This window comes from Salvelinus alpinus, chromosome 5 (genome assembly GCF_045679555.1).
Source record: "Salvelinus alpinus chromosome 5, SLU_Salpinus.1, whole genome shotgun sequence".
In the NCBI taxonomy this organism is placed as follows: domain Eukaryota; kingdom Metazoa; phylum Chordata; class Actinopteri; order Salmoniformes; family Salmonidae; genus Salvelinus; species Salvelinus alpinus.
Window position 1 is genome coordinate 72076067 of NC_092090.1, and position 15989 is coordinate 72092055.

Consider the following 15989-nt stretch of genomic DNA (forward strand, 5'->3'; position numbering starts at 1 on the left):
TCAAACAATTACCAATACAAACACTCTCCCTCTCTCTCGTACTCTCTATCCCATTCTATAGTCACTCTGTCTTTCTTCCCCATGCCAATACAAATACTCTCTCACACCCAGTTCTCTCTCTGGTTCATCTAAACACACACACACACACTCTCTCTAATGCAGTATATTACTTCATTGTCAGTCCTAAAACCAATGTCACACAGACAGACTTCGTATATTTATTAACTTTACATTGAGTTGACCTAAATCAAGTTGTGTTGATGCTGAGTAAAGTGTGAATGTTCCCTCTTATTATTTCCTTAACCAGAACTGCACTGACTGGTAGTATGTCAGTTAGAGAAGATTCCTTGTGACACTAATGGAACGCTCCGCTCATAAAAGCCTTGTTCCTATCTGCCGTGTCTAATCATTTCATTACCTGTACAGACTTAATGAAACCTCCAAGGCTGTATCCAGGTAAACCTTCGGTCTCAGGGAAATGTTAACAAAAGCTCTAATAAGGCCAGATGGTCAGCCTCCAGGTTCCTTTTAAACCCTCGCCAGAGTGCAGGAAGCACGTACGCACACACACCCCTTCCAGAAAAGGCCCAACTTTTCTTTTCTTAATTATGTATGGAAAGTTTCCAATGGAAAAACATTTGGACAGTTAAATAGGTCATTGTTAAGACATGAGGGGGAAAAAACACTGAAATAAGCAAGAAAATAGGAAATTGTTTATAAGATTAGGCGAGTCATGTTTTTATTATTCATTTCATGATATGTATGTTCTAGTTCAGGAAGACTCAAGGACAGAAATCAGAACATGTTATCTGTCCGTCTTTGTCTGGAACTAGCACAGAGTTCACAGATCTTTTTTTCTGTTTGTTTTAAAAGCACTTGAACCTCAGTGCCGGGGGTCAAAACGGGTAAGTCGATAGACCCGTTTTAAAGTGTTCTAGTACGGTTCCTACTCCAAGCCTGCTGTGGTTTTCTCTCAGACACATTTAAATCCTGTAGGACTATCTCTCGGTGTCTCTCATTTCTAAGACGTGTTTAAGGAACACGTACTGCATAATTCCCACGTATGAGTCATGAAGTGGTTACATAAAGTAAGTGAACACAGGTATGAGGGGTGAGTTACACTCCAAGAAAGAGGTCTACAGAAAACCAATTGGGAACTGGTAAAGAAACTGGCTAACACATCACCCAGTTGCTCTTAGGCCTGTGTATTAACATTGCAATTAACACAGGAAAAAAAATTACGAGTTCAGAAACAGTCCTACTTTATAATGCCTGCTCCAACAGACTACAAGGACATATTAGAAAGGTCATTCAGCCCCAATGTACACACAAACACTTCTAAAGAGCGTGAACTGTAGCCTATCAAATATTTGCCTGCCACCAATAGAACAAAAAGGAGTGGACTGCTGTGATAATGATGTAAGACCGTTCTAGTGTGGGGTGTTGCACGGCAACCAGCAGCTCAACAGTACAGTCAATCATCTTCATCTGAGGGAGGCAGGCAGTTTGACAATGGACACTTATCCAGGCAGGAGACTGGCCACTAATGGAGCATAAAGCCTTGTATGCCCATTCTGTTCACCAACCCTCCTGTCTCTCTGCCTCTACTGCTGACGGCCACTGGCATTACATCACTGTCTGCGTCCCACTGCTGCAGATGAAGCCCAATAAGACGTGGCTAATGCGGAAAGATGAACAGGAGAGAAGAAAAGGCAACGTAGCCTACTATAGACTAGAAGGAAGGAGCGCGCCTTGCTGTGGCTGCTGGTGGTATGATAAATATACCAGGAGTGGTCGGAGGCAGTTGGAACCGGTCTGAGAATTCACACAGAGGGGCCTTGTTCAAGCACAACAGAGGGATTTAATGTTGGGCGACAGATAAAGGAAGACATCCTAAACGTTAAAGCCTACAGAAAAGAGAGGACAACCCCACTTTAATAGATTATTTAATCTATAAAATTAAACATTTATCCTTTAAAACCATACAAAAATACTTGCATCATGGCTGCATCATGATCACACAGACATGCAAATGCATTAACATAGTAAATAAAATACACAATGGCATCAACAGAGATGTTCTAAGAGGCTCTTTGGATCAGTATAGACACTCTCAGTTCAGGCATAGTGGGTGTAAGGAGATGCTCTCTATAGCTGGTCAATACTTAGCAGGCCTCATCAGCAGCAGTACGTAATCTGATCATTGCATTCATCTGGCTGTAGTCAGTTCTTTTACATAACTAATCAGAGAACCTGCCTGCCAAATGCTACTGTACTGTAGTGCAGAAGCTACAGAGAGAGTACATTCAAAGCTCACGTTGTTTGCAGCTGCAGTAGGCATTCATGCAGCATCCATGGATTCATTAATTCTGGACTTGGATCGTCAAAGAGGAGAACTAAGGCAATCTGTTGTCACAGTGTGGACCAGACTACTGTATCATCAAGGCAGGTCTCCAGTCAGAGCTGCAGTAAAGGCAGCGGGCATCTGGACACCGTTCTGGCGGAGCACACAGTGAACTTCCTGGATGTTCTTACGTAAACTCTCGGGATCACAGAGGAGTCGGAGGTCATCAGATATTTCTAGGAGCCGCAGGAGGAATGCTGCCCTGGCCCACAGACCACACAGGGTGCCATGGAAACTAGAATCCATGAGAAGAGCCAACCAGGCCGGGTCCAGGGTGTCACCTAGAACGGAAGAACAGTTAAAGGGATTCTTCGGGATTTTGGCAAAGACGTCCTTTATCTATTTCCCCAGAGTCAGATGAACTTGTGGATAGCATTTTTATGTGTCTCATGCTAGTACATACCCATAGACTTCCAGTCATTGTGCTAATGCAAGTTAGCCTTGGCTTGCGAAATGACCTCTAACTTCCTTCATACGGAGATATAGAAATGGTATCCACAAGTTCATCTGACTCTGGGGAAGTAGATAAAGGGCCTCATTGTCAAAAGCCCGAAGTATCACTTTAAGCTCACGTAATGCTGTCAGCCATGACATTTTCAGTACGTTTACATGCACACTAATAATTTGATATTAAACTGATTATGGCAGTAGGCAGAGTATGGCAATAGTCAAGTAAACACTTGACTCTGTTTATCTTAAATCGGAGTGAGGTCAAAATCAAAGTAAGCATACGCTGCTTAAAACGTGGTTTTCTGAGCCATCTTTCAGGTTATTGGGACATGTAAACAGCTTAAAATCAGCGTTCCAGCTGTGTATTCGATCTGCACATGTACCAGCAGCGGTAGCGCAAGCCTCCCTCTTATGTGCGAGTATCTTAGAAATAGTTCACATACAAACTTTATATGCCTGAACTCAGAATCAAATATGCTTCGCAAAAATAACGTGGTCGCAGTGGTAGAACGTTTTTATTTTGATTGCCGATTTTCAGCATTTATTTAAGTCCCATCAGGTAGCCTGATTTCAGATGTGTCCATGTAAACAGGATTATTAGGGAAATTGTTCTTCTTGCAAAGCATGTAAACATTTTAAAGAAACTATTATATTAATGACTATCCACAATAATGGTGTTATTTGCATGTAACCATCCTCATTCTGTAGCTTTCCGACACAATCAGTAAGTATGTGGTCCTTGGTCTGTGTGTTACCTGGCTGGAGGTCTTTACAGACCCTGAGGTTCTCCAGCAGGTCTGTAACATTCTCCCTGGCCCATACACCCAGGCGTTCTCCCACCACTGAGGATGCAGGGTACTTTTCAGCGAGCTGAAGCAGGTATGGAAGTAGACATGCTGACATCACAGACGGTTCTGCAAATACGTTGGCCTCATCCTGCTCATAAAGACTGGCACACCTGTGGAACAGAGAGGGATTGATGAACAACATAAACAAAACAAAATACATACTCGGCCTACATGTCATGAATTTGTTGACTGTCTGTGTGTGTGGTGACTCACCCAGTGTCCTTGGCCTCCCTCAGGACTGAGCTCAGGTCAGACTGGGGCATGTGACACAGCAACACCTCCAGGGCATCAGGACTATCCCAGCATTCCTCCAGCAGCAGCTCCAGCAGGAAGGGCAGAGCCTGGTTGACCTGCATCAGGTACATGCTCCTCTCCCCTCCTCCTCTCCTGGCTTGGCAGAGTGTGGAGGCAAAACCAGCCGCTTTTATCCTCACCTGCTGGCTCTCATCCTGCAGCAGGTAAAGCCCTGTGTTGATCAACCTGCATAGGAAGAAAGACAGAGAGGACATTATGCAGCAGATTGTGACAAAGTCAGTATGCATACTGTAATTGACTTTTTAACATACGACCCTGCTCTAGATCTCTACCTGGTGCTGAAGACAGGGAGAGGAGTGTGGTCCCTCAGGGCCATGCTCAGTAAGGGGGCCCCAGCCAGACACAGGGCCCCGGCACAGGATCTCCTGAGAGCCTCAGGGGCCTCTGGCACCCGGTGGACCTCCAACAGACTGCACCACCGAGGGAACAGAGATGTCTGAAGACTGAGACAGAGGGAGAAGAAATGTGTGAATGTTCCGTATGTTTTTTGTGGATCTGACACCCTAATGACTTGTTGTTGTAAAGTAAATTATAAATCATGTCAAAACAGAGAGGAGTGCAGTGTGCAGAATTCTGTATGCTGACCTTTGGGAGAGCAGCAGGCTGGCAGCACACAGGGCCTGGGATAGGAACTCTGGCCCCCCTCTGTGGCCCTCCAGGGCCCCCAGCAACAGCTCCACACACTCCAGCAGGACTGGACCCTCCAGGGGGGGAGAAGGGGAAGGCTCCTGGGACAGAGTATGGTCAGCCCCAGGAGTCATCACTGCCACTAGGGTTGTCAGATATGTCCTGCTATACTCCACACTCTGATCCAACAGCGCCTCCTTCAGGTTGGCCTGAGTACAGAGAGCAATGTTAAACACCATTCCCCTAAAACAGCATGATCAGGTCACCATTGTCAAATCAGGAATGTGGCGTCATTAAAGGGTAGCTAACAGGTGGGAAGACTTTGCTGTCCAGAAACTGAAGGAGGTATAAAACAGGGGCACTGACACAGGCATATTGATTGGGCCTATGGAGTTTTATTAAAAGGCAAAATAATGTTTTCTTTAGAATTTACAATAATATATGCCATTTAGCAGATGCTTTTATCCAATGCGAATTAATCATGGTTGCATACATTTTATGTATGGGTGGTCCCGGGAATCGAACCCACTACCCTGGCGTTACAACTTACAAGTGCCATGCTCTACCCAGTGGTACTTGAAAGTACTAAAGCAAAAATACTTTCAAGTACTACTTAAGTCATTTTTTGGGATATATGTACTTGTCAAAAATATAAACAGTAGAGTCAACTTTTACGCTTACTTCACTTTTAAAGAGAATAGTGTACTTTTTACGCCCTACATTTTCCGTGACTCCCACTTGTACGGCATAACACAGCAGAGAAAAAGGATGGATATCCTTGACTGTATTGGTCTAGTTCAGATTTACCTGACCCTGTTTAGTGAGTATATAATAGCTGTGAGCTGATACACAACCATTCATTTTTACGAGGGAGAAAAACTATTCTCAGCTTGATTTCAGCCCTATGCAGCATTGTGTTTAAAGTCAAACATATCTTTAGTGCCTTGAATTCCTCATGTTGTATATTGAAAACTAGTCGTTGAAAACTGTTGGTAAGGTTTTGGACAGGGTGACTTTCCCAGCATTCTCTAGTCTAGACAGGGTGTTGATGTCTCACCTGCAGTGCCGTCTGCAGCACCTGTTGCATGCTCGTCCCACTCCATCGCCGCCTCTCAGCCGCCCAACTGACCAACGACAGCCTCAGGTCAGAGCTCTCTGTGGAGAAACTCCCCCACACCTGGCAAGCCCACTGGGGCTCTGCACACAGGAAGTGGATAGCGTTCTGATGGAAGGAGGCGGACCCAACCTGTAAAATGGAATGTCATAGAACTTTCAGTATTGTGGGACGGCTAACACAACCTCACAGATATATCAGTTGGCACATACCCAGATGATGAAAAGGATAACAAATCATGACAGTATCTCTGGATAAGAACGTGTGTGTGTGTGTGTGTGAGACAGGGTCTGTTGGGCACCTGGAGCCTTTGGTGTGGTGAGTGGAGCTCTGACAGGAGCACATCCCTCATCTGACGGAGGAACCCCTGAGAGCAGAACCCCCTCAGCAGGCCTGCCACACCCAGGTAGGCCCCACGCACCAGGGGGCAGTGCTGAGCCCCTGTCACCAACCACAGTCTGGACTCTACACGGTCCACCACATCACACAGTGCGTCTGGGGGAGGACTGGGGAAATAACAACACAAATTACAAAACCTGACAGCCCCTTAATCACAGAATAAATAGAACATGAATTATAGAATCTTTCCCTGTTTGTTTTCCATTCTGTAAACCCTCACCGTTGTGTGCATAGACCCCTGTCCAGGATGGCTCTGATCTGCAGTAGCTGTCCATGCAGACGATTGTGACAGCTGGGGTCCTGGGGCTCTGGCAGCTCTCCTGTCAACCGGAGAAGGGTGCTCACGTATTGGCAGGGGGGCGTCATGGCGACCAAGGCTTTAGAGGTCATGATCCTCACACTGTAGATGGGACTGGCAGCCAGCTGGAGCAGGGGAATCAGGAAGTCTGACAGAGTCCTGCTGGGAACAAAGGTTACATGGACCAGTTTTCATACTGCAAGGAGATGCACAGAACACTGTAAATGATTGTGTGCCTACCTGGAGAATACAGGTGTGTTATCCTTAAACAGGCCCATGGACATCATCACCTGCTTCATTGAGTAGATGCAGCTATAAAGAGATTCTTTAGCTTGACAAAATAAAATAAATTACATGAAAACAGTAATCACCCAGTTTGGTCTTGGACCCCTCGCTGGAGTTTGGCCAGGAGGGTGAGGACAGGGTAGAGGGAGGGGTGCAGGCGGAGCCGGGCCTCCCCAGAGGGACCCTGCAAGTCCTCTGCCGCCCCCCTCAACTCTCCCAGGAGGAAGGGCTGCAGGGCAGGGTAGTGGGTGAAGAAGGCGGGGGGAGACATGCCATGCTGGGTGGAGCCCTCCTCACCTCCAGAGCGCTGACCCAGCAACCTTGAGCACAGAGAGCCTGTTCATGGGAAAGGGTTCAGTCAGAGGGAGTACAATAACAAATTAATAATTTAACATGCATGTCTGATAGCTACATGAAAGAAATTGGAGCAGACAGCGCAAGTGAAGCTAATGGATTCTCTCCCGGTCTATATGATCTAATGTTTGAGCTGGTCAGTTTCAGAGAATACAAATGAGACTGAAACCTGAGCTCTGTCCTCAGTGTGCACATTACAGTAGTGAGAGGGAGAGATTGTCTTTTTACTGTAGAGCTGCAGTGCAGCATTCCTCATGGCCCAGCAGGGGGAGCTGAGGAGGGTCAGTGACAGGATGGCCACAGCTGGGGCAAACTGCAGCACAGCCACCCCCAGCCCAGAGCCTCGTACCAAGGCCTGCAGGGTGTGGACCGCACACACCTGGGGGAGAGGGGAAAAGCTAACATTAGACAGCACGCTAACTGACCTGGACTTGAGTATCCTATTGGTATGTGTGTATCTCGACGGCTGTGCATCTCATCTGTGTACGTGGTAAGTAATGTACATGTGTATATTTCATGGGAAGTAGTGTACGTGTGTGTGTATATCTGGCAAACTTTTGGTGAATTCATGAATTGTACTACCTGTGGCAGGTCCAGTGTCTGGTCCCAGTCCTGGGGCAGAGGGGACCTGGCTGTGTCCAGCAGGGTGTGTATGCTGTGGGCCAGGAGGGGCCGGGCCTTACTGGCCTCCTCTGCTGACACCACACACAGGATGAGCATGGGAAGCCCTGCCGCCCGCCGGGTCACTGACGTACAGCGAGACTGCAGCACCTCTAGGCCCTGGAGAGAAAACCCCATATCAGTTAGCACACACACAGTTTAACCATACTAGCTAAATATGCATGCAACATAGCTTCATTGTTGCAGATAAAATTAGATATGAATTGGCAGAGAATGATAAGGTAAATCACTGGCCTGGACCTAAAACATACTCTACAGAAACCCCTTTACCCCATGAGAACCCTGTGTGCGGTGTGGATGAGCCCCCTCAAAAGGGCCTGGGTCAGAGGTTACCTGCTTCAGCATGTGTGCTGGGATATCCCTGAGCTCTGGGTCACTGCTGCTCAGGAGACAGGCACAGAACCTGGTAAAGCCCACACAGCAGCCCTCTACTGCCCCCTGGGGGATAGAAACATGTATGTCAGGACTGAAGATGAGACAAGAAAACCAGGGAGGCTTTGAGTTGTGAACCATAAATTGATGTTATGTCCTTTTTACCCAGTGGCGGCATTTGAGAAGAATGTTCTTGAACACTTTAGAGGCCCTCTTTAGGTCTTCTAAAGTTAGAAAGGGCTCTGTCTGTTTGGCCTGAGCAAGCATTCTCTCCACCAGAGAACCTAGAAAGATTCCTATTTCCTGAAAAGGAAAACAACAATAGTTATTGAAGGCCAGAATGTGTTTCTTAGTGGTGCTGAACATGGGTTAGAATGTGCAGCCGGGTGGTCAGTGCGAGTGTTGATCGGTAAGATGAAGAGTACCTTGAGGGAGACCCAGCAGCAGGTGAGGACCAGACTGTGTTCCTCAGACAGCAGCACACACTCATCCCCCTCCCCCTGGTCCTCTCCTGCCACCTGGCCTATCAGAGAGGTGATGGCATTCCCCATGTCACAGAAAGTTGGGGGTATATCTGGAAAAGACAAGGGCGGGGGTGAGACAACCATTCCATATCAAGTTTACCCTTCTCCGATCTCTTGTGTGATGTCTCTATACGCCTTACTGGCGATACCTTTCTCATCACCGCAGGCATCCTGGTCTCCATACAGCACACCCAGTAGGAGCAGAGTGATCCTCTCCAGGAGAACCAGGATCTCTATGGTCACTCTGTGATCGACCACATCACACAGGGTGTTAGGTACCTCTAGTATACACCTCTCTAGGGCAGTCAAAATACCTGAAACAAATACATCACTCAAGTAAGGTTGCAGTGTCAAGTGCTTTGGAATTCAACATGTTTATATATAAGCTGTTAGATAGCTGCAAAATTAAATTTTGTGAAATAGCAATGATGCAACAGGTCTCACCGTGTATGGGTTTGGTCCTTGCAGCAAGCATCATATCATCCTTAGCGATCAGGTAATGCTGCTCGAGTTCCTTGAGTAGATACCTGACCAGAGTAGCGGCCTTCGAGTCCCCAGAACTGACGTAGTTGATACGGCTGTCCAGCCAGGGCACATGAGACTGACCTCCAGACCTTCAGAGAGGGGGTCATGCAACACTGAGGTCGAGGACAAGAACTCTGGCTACAGGTGGTGTAAAAATTAAGGTCTACTTACTTCTGGAGGAGGACCTTCATGATCAGAGCTCCCATCTGAGCCTCCGGCACACGGGGACTGCAGAGGAGCAGTTCTGCTCGGCCGAACAGCACAGGAGTAATGTCCTCCAGAAAACTAGGTGGGAAAAATCTCACCAGTAACCCTGCAGAGAGCTCCCGAATCTACATAGGAAGAAAATAGAGCAGAGAAAATACATTATTTCACTTATCCTTCTGTCACTCACAAATGTATTAAAAATAAAAACTGGAATTTGTAACATAAGTATTAAGTCTACCTCATTGGTGGAATCCTCTAAACAGCCAATAAGTACCAGCTGTTTTGATCGAGAGAAGAAATCCCACCATCCTCTCAGCCTTGCCCAGTTGATCAAAGAGGCCATGTTAACTACAGAAAGGGAACAAAAACCTATTGGAATTTTGCTTCATACAGGCTTTAAAGCCCCAGAATGAAGTCAACCATCTCATGCCCCCTTTACTGACCTGGGGGTTGGCCCTTCTTCTTGTCTGGGCTCCAGGTGTCTGTGCAGGTCTCTAGTACAGCAGACAGCAGCAGCAGGACAGTCTTTTTCCTCTGGTAGCTGTGTCCTGGTGCCAGATAGGACAACGGCAGCTGGGACAGCCAGTCCACAAACCCTACAATGATCAGGATGAATAGGATATTAATAAATTGCACCGCACAGCTAGATGGGACAAGGAAATAAAACCATTATTTAGTGCTTCAAACTTTCACAGCTCTCACCTACTCCCTGATCAAGTGCCATCTCTGTCTCCTTTGTGAGGCTGACACCACCGTCCCTTTTTCCCTTCTGTCCTCTGAGGTGGGCCAGGCAGCTGTCTCGGATCCGGACCAGAAACCTCTTCACCCCCGCCTGAAGGTGCTGGCGGAACGGTGACGACTCACTGTTGAGGTTCTGGGGGATGAAGGTCCTCATGGTAGACAGCTCCTCCGGCGTCGGGGCCTCTTTGGTCTTTGGGCTGCAGCATAGCAGGTTGAGGGCGGCCAGGCGGACTCTATCATCCACACATCCCAGGGCAAGACGGAGGGTCTCCAGGGCAGAGCCACTCTCCAGGGCCCAGGGGGAGCCTCCATAAGTGGCTCGGCGGGCACTCATCACACAGGCCCAGGCATGGAGGTGCCCTGGAGAGGCAGGGTCTAGAGGGGCCAGCAGGGGCTCCACAGCAGCAGGGAAGACACGCAGAGTCCAGGGCAGCAAGTGGCTGGAGCTGTTGTTCTGAAGAAGGGTCACGTCAGAGGTCAAGGCCTCCAGCAGAGTGGTCCGCCAACGCCTGGCCCACTGATTGGCCAGATCCAGCTCCAAGGGAGGAGCATCCTGGGCCAGTTCCTCACACAGCTCGCACCTCTGCTTCTGGATCAGACACTTGTAAAGCTCTGAGGCACATGGGGACAGATGATTGGTGGACATGCACTTCAGGAGATGGTTGGGAAGCTCTGAGTACTGCTCCAGCACCTGAGGGGTTAATGGAAAATTAATTATAATCAATTTCCACAACTGAACATACACTTTAAAAGGTATAAAAAAGGTATACACTTTAAAAGGTGTAAGATGACTTTGAATACACTCACCATGTCAGTGCCAACATAAGGGAGCAGTGAACAGAGGGGGAAGTATTTGGCTTTGGCCTCCCAGGGCAGTTTGGTTATGCGGTGGAGTAAGGAAATGTGCAGGTTCTTCTGTGTGTCTCCAAAACGCTGGCAGTCCATCTCATAGATCTCCAGCAGCAGGCAGAACGCACTGCGCACAACCTCTGACACACCCTCGACCTGGGCATGTGTAAGGAGAAATGGGATGTTATTGTTACTACTATACTAGAGTAGCTGCTGCTTTAAAAAATAAAAATAATAATAAATATATATATATATATATAAAAAACACCATTTATATTAGTAATGAGATGATTGAAAACTCACTGGACTCTCGGCATTGTCCCAGATGACCTGGATGAGTTGTTGTCTCAGACTAGAGTCATCAGGCAGCAGGGGAGCGCTGGTCACCTCCCAGATCTCAGCTAGACACTCCTTAACACTCTTCAGCCACAGTGTTAACACTGCCATCAGACATAGGCTTTAATAAACTTTGATTTGATACTCAGGTATTTCTTACTTTCATTAGGTTTGCACTTACAGAAACACACATACACACTGGTTTGGTTTTACAGTACCTTCAAAGACATAGTAGTGACAGTCAAGCTTCTCCTCACACAACGCAGAAACCAAAGGAAACAAACCACCCAGGAGTAGACAAGCCTGAAGCAATAGGGAGAAAACCTTGAATCAGAAACCACATTTTCTAAATTGGCAGAGAATTCCATAAGAACGAATGAGCATGAGCAGTCTGTGACATACCCCTGTGGTGTCCACCTGACTGACTAGGATGCCCCTTCTACAGCAGGTCAGCAGACCCCTGCTCACGGCCAGTCTGTCCACTCCGTCCTGCGAGCGGGGGCTGCACTGCACCTGGAGACCACCCACACACAGCTGCCAGGGCTCTGAGCAACACACATCAACCAGTGGCATTAAAAACAAAAAACACTTCATCATCACAGTCCTTATTTGCATAGGGTTATGGTTCAAATCCTTCATATGTGTTGTGATGATTTGGAATGTAAACAATATAGAATGTAAACCATAAAAGTCAACATACAATGTCAACAATATGAAAGTCCTGAATGTGTACCTGAGTGAGTGACTTGTAGCAGACTCCAGGCAGCTGCTCCTCCCTCCCCTCCCTCTAGTACGGTGTTAATCAGCATGGCCACTGTGGTGCCAGCCAGGAGACGGGTGTCCCTGTTGGAGCACTGCCCGCACACAGAGGAAACAAGTAATATAATAATAATTTTAAAATGCTATTTAGTACACGCTTTTATCTAAAGCGACTTACAGTCATGCATGCATACATTATACATATGGGTGATACTGGTAATGGAACCCACTACCCTGGTGTTACAAGCGCCATGCTCTACCAAATGAGCTACAAAGGACCATGTAGTAAGAGTAAGAGCTGGACCATGGAGCGACATCAGGGAGAACAGACTGGCAAACCTGAATCATATTTATTTAAAAATAGTTTGGGATTTAACCTGAATCGATGTCAAACACAGACCTGTCCCAGGATGATGTCCATTAGAGACTGTAGGATGCTCTGCACTGCCAAACTCCCCGGTTCCTTCTCCCACACCAGAGGGGCCACCTCACCTGGCAACAGCTGAAAAACCTGCAAACACACCTGAAGGGACAGGTCCCAGATCAGTAAGACACCTACTAACACAGCCAACTCACAGGTCAGTTCAATGACAAGACGTCTTCTGAACAGTGCTTCAAATGAAAAAAGACAAGTACAATTTTGTTGACAAGAACCAGGAAGTTAAAGGTTGATAAAGTGCATATACAGTATTTACCTTTACAGCTTGGTAACACAGTGGTCCATTTCTCAAACCCTCCTGCTCCAGTATTATAGGGAATAACTCAGCCACTTTATCTATCAAGGAAGGGCAGGCCTCTCGCCACAGCTCACGACCAATAGAGCTGTCCTCCAGGAACATGCAAGCTGCAAACACAAACCACACACAGGAGATAACTTGGCACCTAAAATGAGGCCAAAAAGATAATAGTTAATATTGACAATGCCACTCACACTAAAACAAAGAACAATTCAAGATGATTCTAATCCACAAATTACCTCTCTGGAGGTCCCCAATGGATAATGCCTGAAAAGGAAAGATGCTGAAACATTATCACATTGCTAAAGAATACTTCTAACCATGGATTATTTTTAGAACAATACACATACCTGATCCTTTCCCACAATAGTGCACAAACAGTGTTGGATTTCTCGAAAAACCAGCAAACGATTGACTTCTGCCAGATGTTGCAACATCTGTAATGGCATGATCAAATACATATTCAGAATAGCACTTTAGTTATTCAGCATTGAAAACATCACTTCTAAAGGTCAGAGCTTGTTCTGGACCTGGTCTAATTTGCGACTGGCGATGTTAAACATCTGCATCTGCATGGCGACGAGTAGCCTGATGAGTGGCAAGAGGAGCCTCTCCTCTAAACACTGAAGCTGCTTCACTGGGATCTTCCTCAGCAGCTGGCCTGCCTCCTCCAGACTACGCTCTTTGCATCGCTTTATGTTGCTCCTGTTCAGAGACAGACAACATGCCATGAAGATGAGTGACACCGACGGTAAACAATGAATGTGTACTAATTGGTTGGAAATGGGAACAGTCGGAGTGGAGCTGGAACCAGCAACTCCGAGACACCGCAGACACTATCCCACTGCTGACACCAATGTAGTGATGGGCTTGAATCAACAACCCTGTGGTTATTGTGGTGTGAATGCATTACCACCTATGCCATGAAAGCCCAGATTTCTTGGCAGAGGCAGTAGTACATGCATTCCCATACAGGGTGGCTACACATGCATTGTCATACAAACATCAGGGGTGTATTCATTATGGAAACAGTTGAACGTTTAAGCACCAAACAGAAGCATCAGAGCATAACGAGAGTTTCTATTGGACAAATGCAGATAGGTCCCTCCTGTTTCATTCTGTTTAAGAAACATTTTGCAACAGAATCGGTGTAATGAATAAAACACATTAGGCACTTGTCAACCAGATTTACCTTGAGCACTCATCAAGTTTGTTAATGAAAAGCTTTAACGTAGTGCTGACATCTGTGGGTATTTTATCCTCAGTGACCACACAGTCTAGTACAGCTTTCATCTGATCTTCGACCGATTGAACAGGCACCATTGTTTGTTAATTCCGAAAGTTTGTCTTAAAATTATCCCTGGAAAGAAAGAGAACATGCTTCCTCGTGTTTTTCTTGTCAAACTAACTCTACTGTTGGGAGTTGAGTCGTTACAGTACAGTGCATTATGAATTGCCGCCATCTAGTGTATAGGAGTATGCGTTCGGTTAGCAAATCATCTTTGTAACATTACATTACGCTTTTGTGTTCATGTTTTGTTGTCAATTCATTAGGATGCATGCAGAGAGTCCATGTAATAGTGCATGTTGCAAATTTGCTTCTAGAATTTTGCTATAACAGGTACATTATTTTTTTGTCTGTTCCGTAGTACACAACAGCCCCACGAAGGTCGCTGTTGGCTATCTCAGTAGAAGCTCGCCCATTTCTGGAGCATGGACGCAAGTAATCCCCTAAACTGTGATTGGTTAATATGTCATTGCCATTGACATCTCTCTACAACACTTTGCAAAAATGATGACTCCCTGGTGAGGTGGAACTATTGCGTTCTCTACAGGTTGTAGGGAAGGTTCACAGATAGAACAATTAGTTTTTTTATTATATATATATATATTATATATCTTTTTTAGGTTTAGTTATACAAATCTTTGGAAGGCTCGCAGTTCGATTCCGGGTTGGACTACGGTTTCTTCCGGTTTAAGAAAAAGATGTCGGAAGCCGGTGCTGAGTTCGAAGCAAAGTTAGTGAAGACGAATGTTCCGAATGGACAACAGCAGTAGCGAAAACTATAACAAAATGAAATTGTCTAAAATTGGAGTGGATGATACGTGTATGAATGATAATGAATCGCATCTTGTTGGGATGCATATGTGGGAAACCCGTTTGATGTGTCAAATGGTGAAGTATGCGCTGGGAAAAGTCTGTCAGATTGGTCTTACTATGATTAATCGTATTTCTGAAGAACATAGGAAGATTGCAGTGAGCCTCAAAAGAATCCGAACAACAGAAGTTATGAACTTCGGAGTAGAACACTCTCAAAGGAGTCGTTGAATACCTGAAGAAGATTCCTGGTGTGGTTGGTGCCCGGCGTCTAACCCGCTGGGTGAATGGAGAAAAAGAGGAGTCTGTCGGTCCAGTTGTTTTCTGATAAATAGCAAATACCTACGCATGTGAAGCTTGGTTATGTAAGATACGCTGTAAGAACTGTCATCCCCAAACCATTGCAGTGTAAGCAGTGGCGGTTTTAGCTTGTATGGCTCCCTGGGCGAACCCGCCGCCCCCCTCAAAAAGCACCATTCTGCACTGAACTCATTTTTATTCAGACATTTGGAACAACACAAATATAACATTTTAAAACGATATAAATCTAAAAATATATACAAAAAGACTCATGAATATCAAAGTAACAAAGAAACAAATTGTAGTATATAAATACAAATAAAAAATATAATTATTACACTATTACCCTATTGCTAACAAAAAAACAAATAAAACTAAATTGCACAAATCCTATACCACACAAATACACAACACACTTTTAAAGAAGAGAACCGGATTATTGCACTTCAAACAAGAAACACACTAACTAAATTGCACAAATAATTGCATTACTAAATGCATTAGTACTGTACAAAGGTAGAGGTGCGAGGAGGAGGAGGAGGAGGAGGAGTCACCCCCCCCCCATCCATCTCATCTCGTATTTCTGAGTGGGAGACCTTCCCACCTCCCCTAGCTCACTGACAAGATCCAGGGCGCCCACTCCGACAAGGTTAATTGACACACAGTCCCACACGATGACAAGATCAAGATATCACGTGACGTGGAAATGAGTGATAGATCGCACAAATGTCACCTTTCCAAAAAAAAGAAATTTGGTGCGGGCGCC

General features: G+C 45.9%; 1 protein-coding gene across 3 annotated transcripts; it reads right to left on the reverse strand.

Moving 5' to 3' along the window:
• Positions 1 to 1933: 1933 nt before the first annotated feature.
• LOC139576705 (tRNA (32-2'-O)-methyltransferase regulator THADA) lies at positions 1934 to 15350 on the reverse strand. 3 transcript variants are annotated; one of them, XM_071403055.1, is made up of 31 exons: positions 15159 to 15350; positions 13356 to 13530; positions 13176 to 13262; positions 13065 to 13092; positions 12784 to 12932; positions 12489 to 12611; positions 12063 to 12183; positions 11732 to 11874; positions 11548 to 11632; positions 11297 to 11433; positions 10952 to 11149; positions 10106 to 10835; positions 9847 to 9999; positions 9642 to 9751; positions 9368 to 9528; positions 9116 to 9285; positions 8821 to 8985; positions 8573 to 8721; positions 8313 to 8450; positions 8109 to 8213; positions 7677 to 7874; positions 7323 to 7473; positions 6827 to 7076; positions 6378 to 6617; positions 6060 to 6264; positions 5702 to 5890; positions 4603 to 4853; positions 4290 to 4460; positions 3916 to 4182; positions 3610 to 3812; positions 1934 to 2685 (listed from the first exon to the last, which is right to left on the reverse strand). In XM_071403055.1, exons 2-31 carry the CDS (start codon positions 13398 to 13400, stop codon positions 2441 to 2443), a joined length of 5367 nt encoding a protein of 1788 aa, XP_071259156.1. In that variant the 5' UTR covers positions 13401 to 13530; positions 15159 to 15350; the 3' UTR covers positions 1934 to 2440. The 3 variants fall into 3 exon arrangements, with proteins under 3 accessions (XP_071259156.1, XP_071259154.1, XP_071259155.1); XM_071403053.1 differs by lacking the exon at positions 15159 to 15350 and adding an exon at positions 14018 to 14245; XM_071403054.1 differs by lacking the exon at positions 15159 to 15350 and adding an exon at positions 14018 to 14244 and having other exon boundaries at positions 6378 to 6614.
• Between the last annotated feature and the right edge of the window lie 639 nt (positions 15351 to 15989).

Coding starts and splice junctions, on each gene's coding strand:
- LOC139576705 (XM_071403053.1), bottom strand. CDS start 14,148: ATGGTGCCTGTTCAATCGGTCGAAGATCAGATGAAAGCTGTACTAGAC. Junction 11,434..11,547: donor TCACTACTATGTCTTTGAAG/GTACTGTAAAAC, acceptor GTCTGATGGCAG/TGTTAACACTGTGGCTGAAG. Junction 7,474..7,676: donor AGACACTGGACCTGCCACAG/GTAGTACAATTC, acceptor CCTCTCCCCCAG/GTGTGTGCGGTCCACACCCT.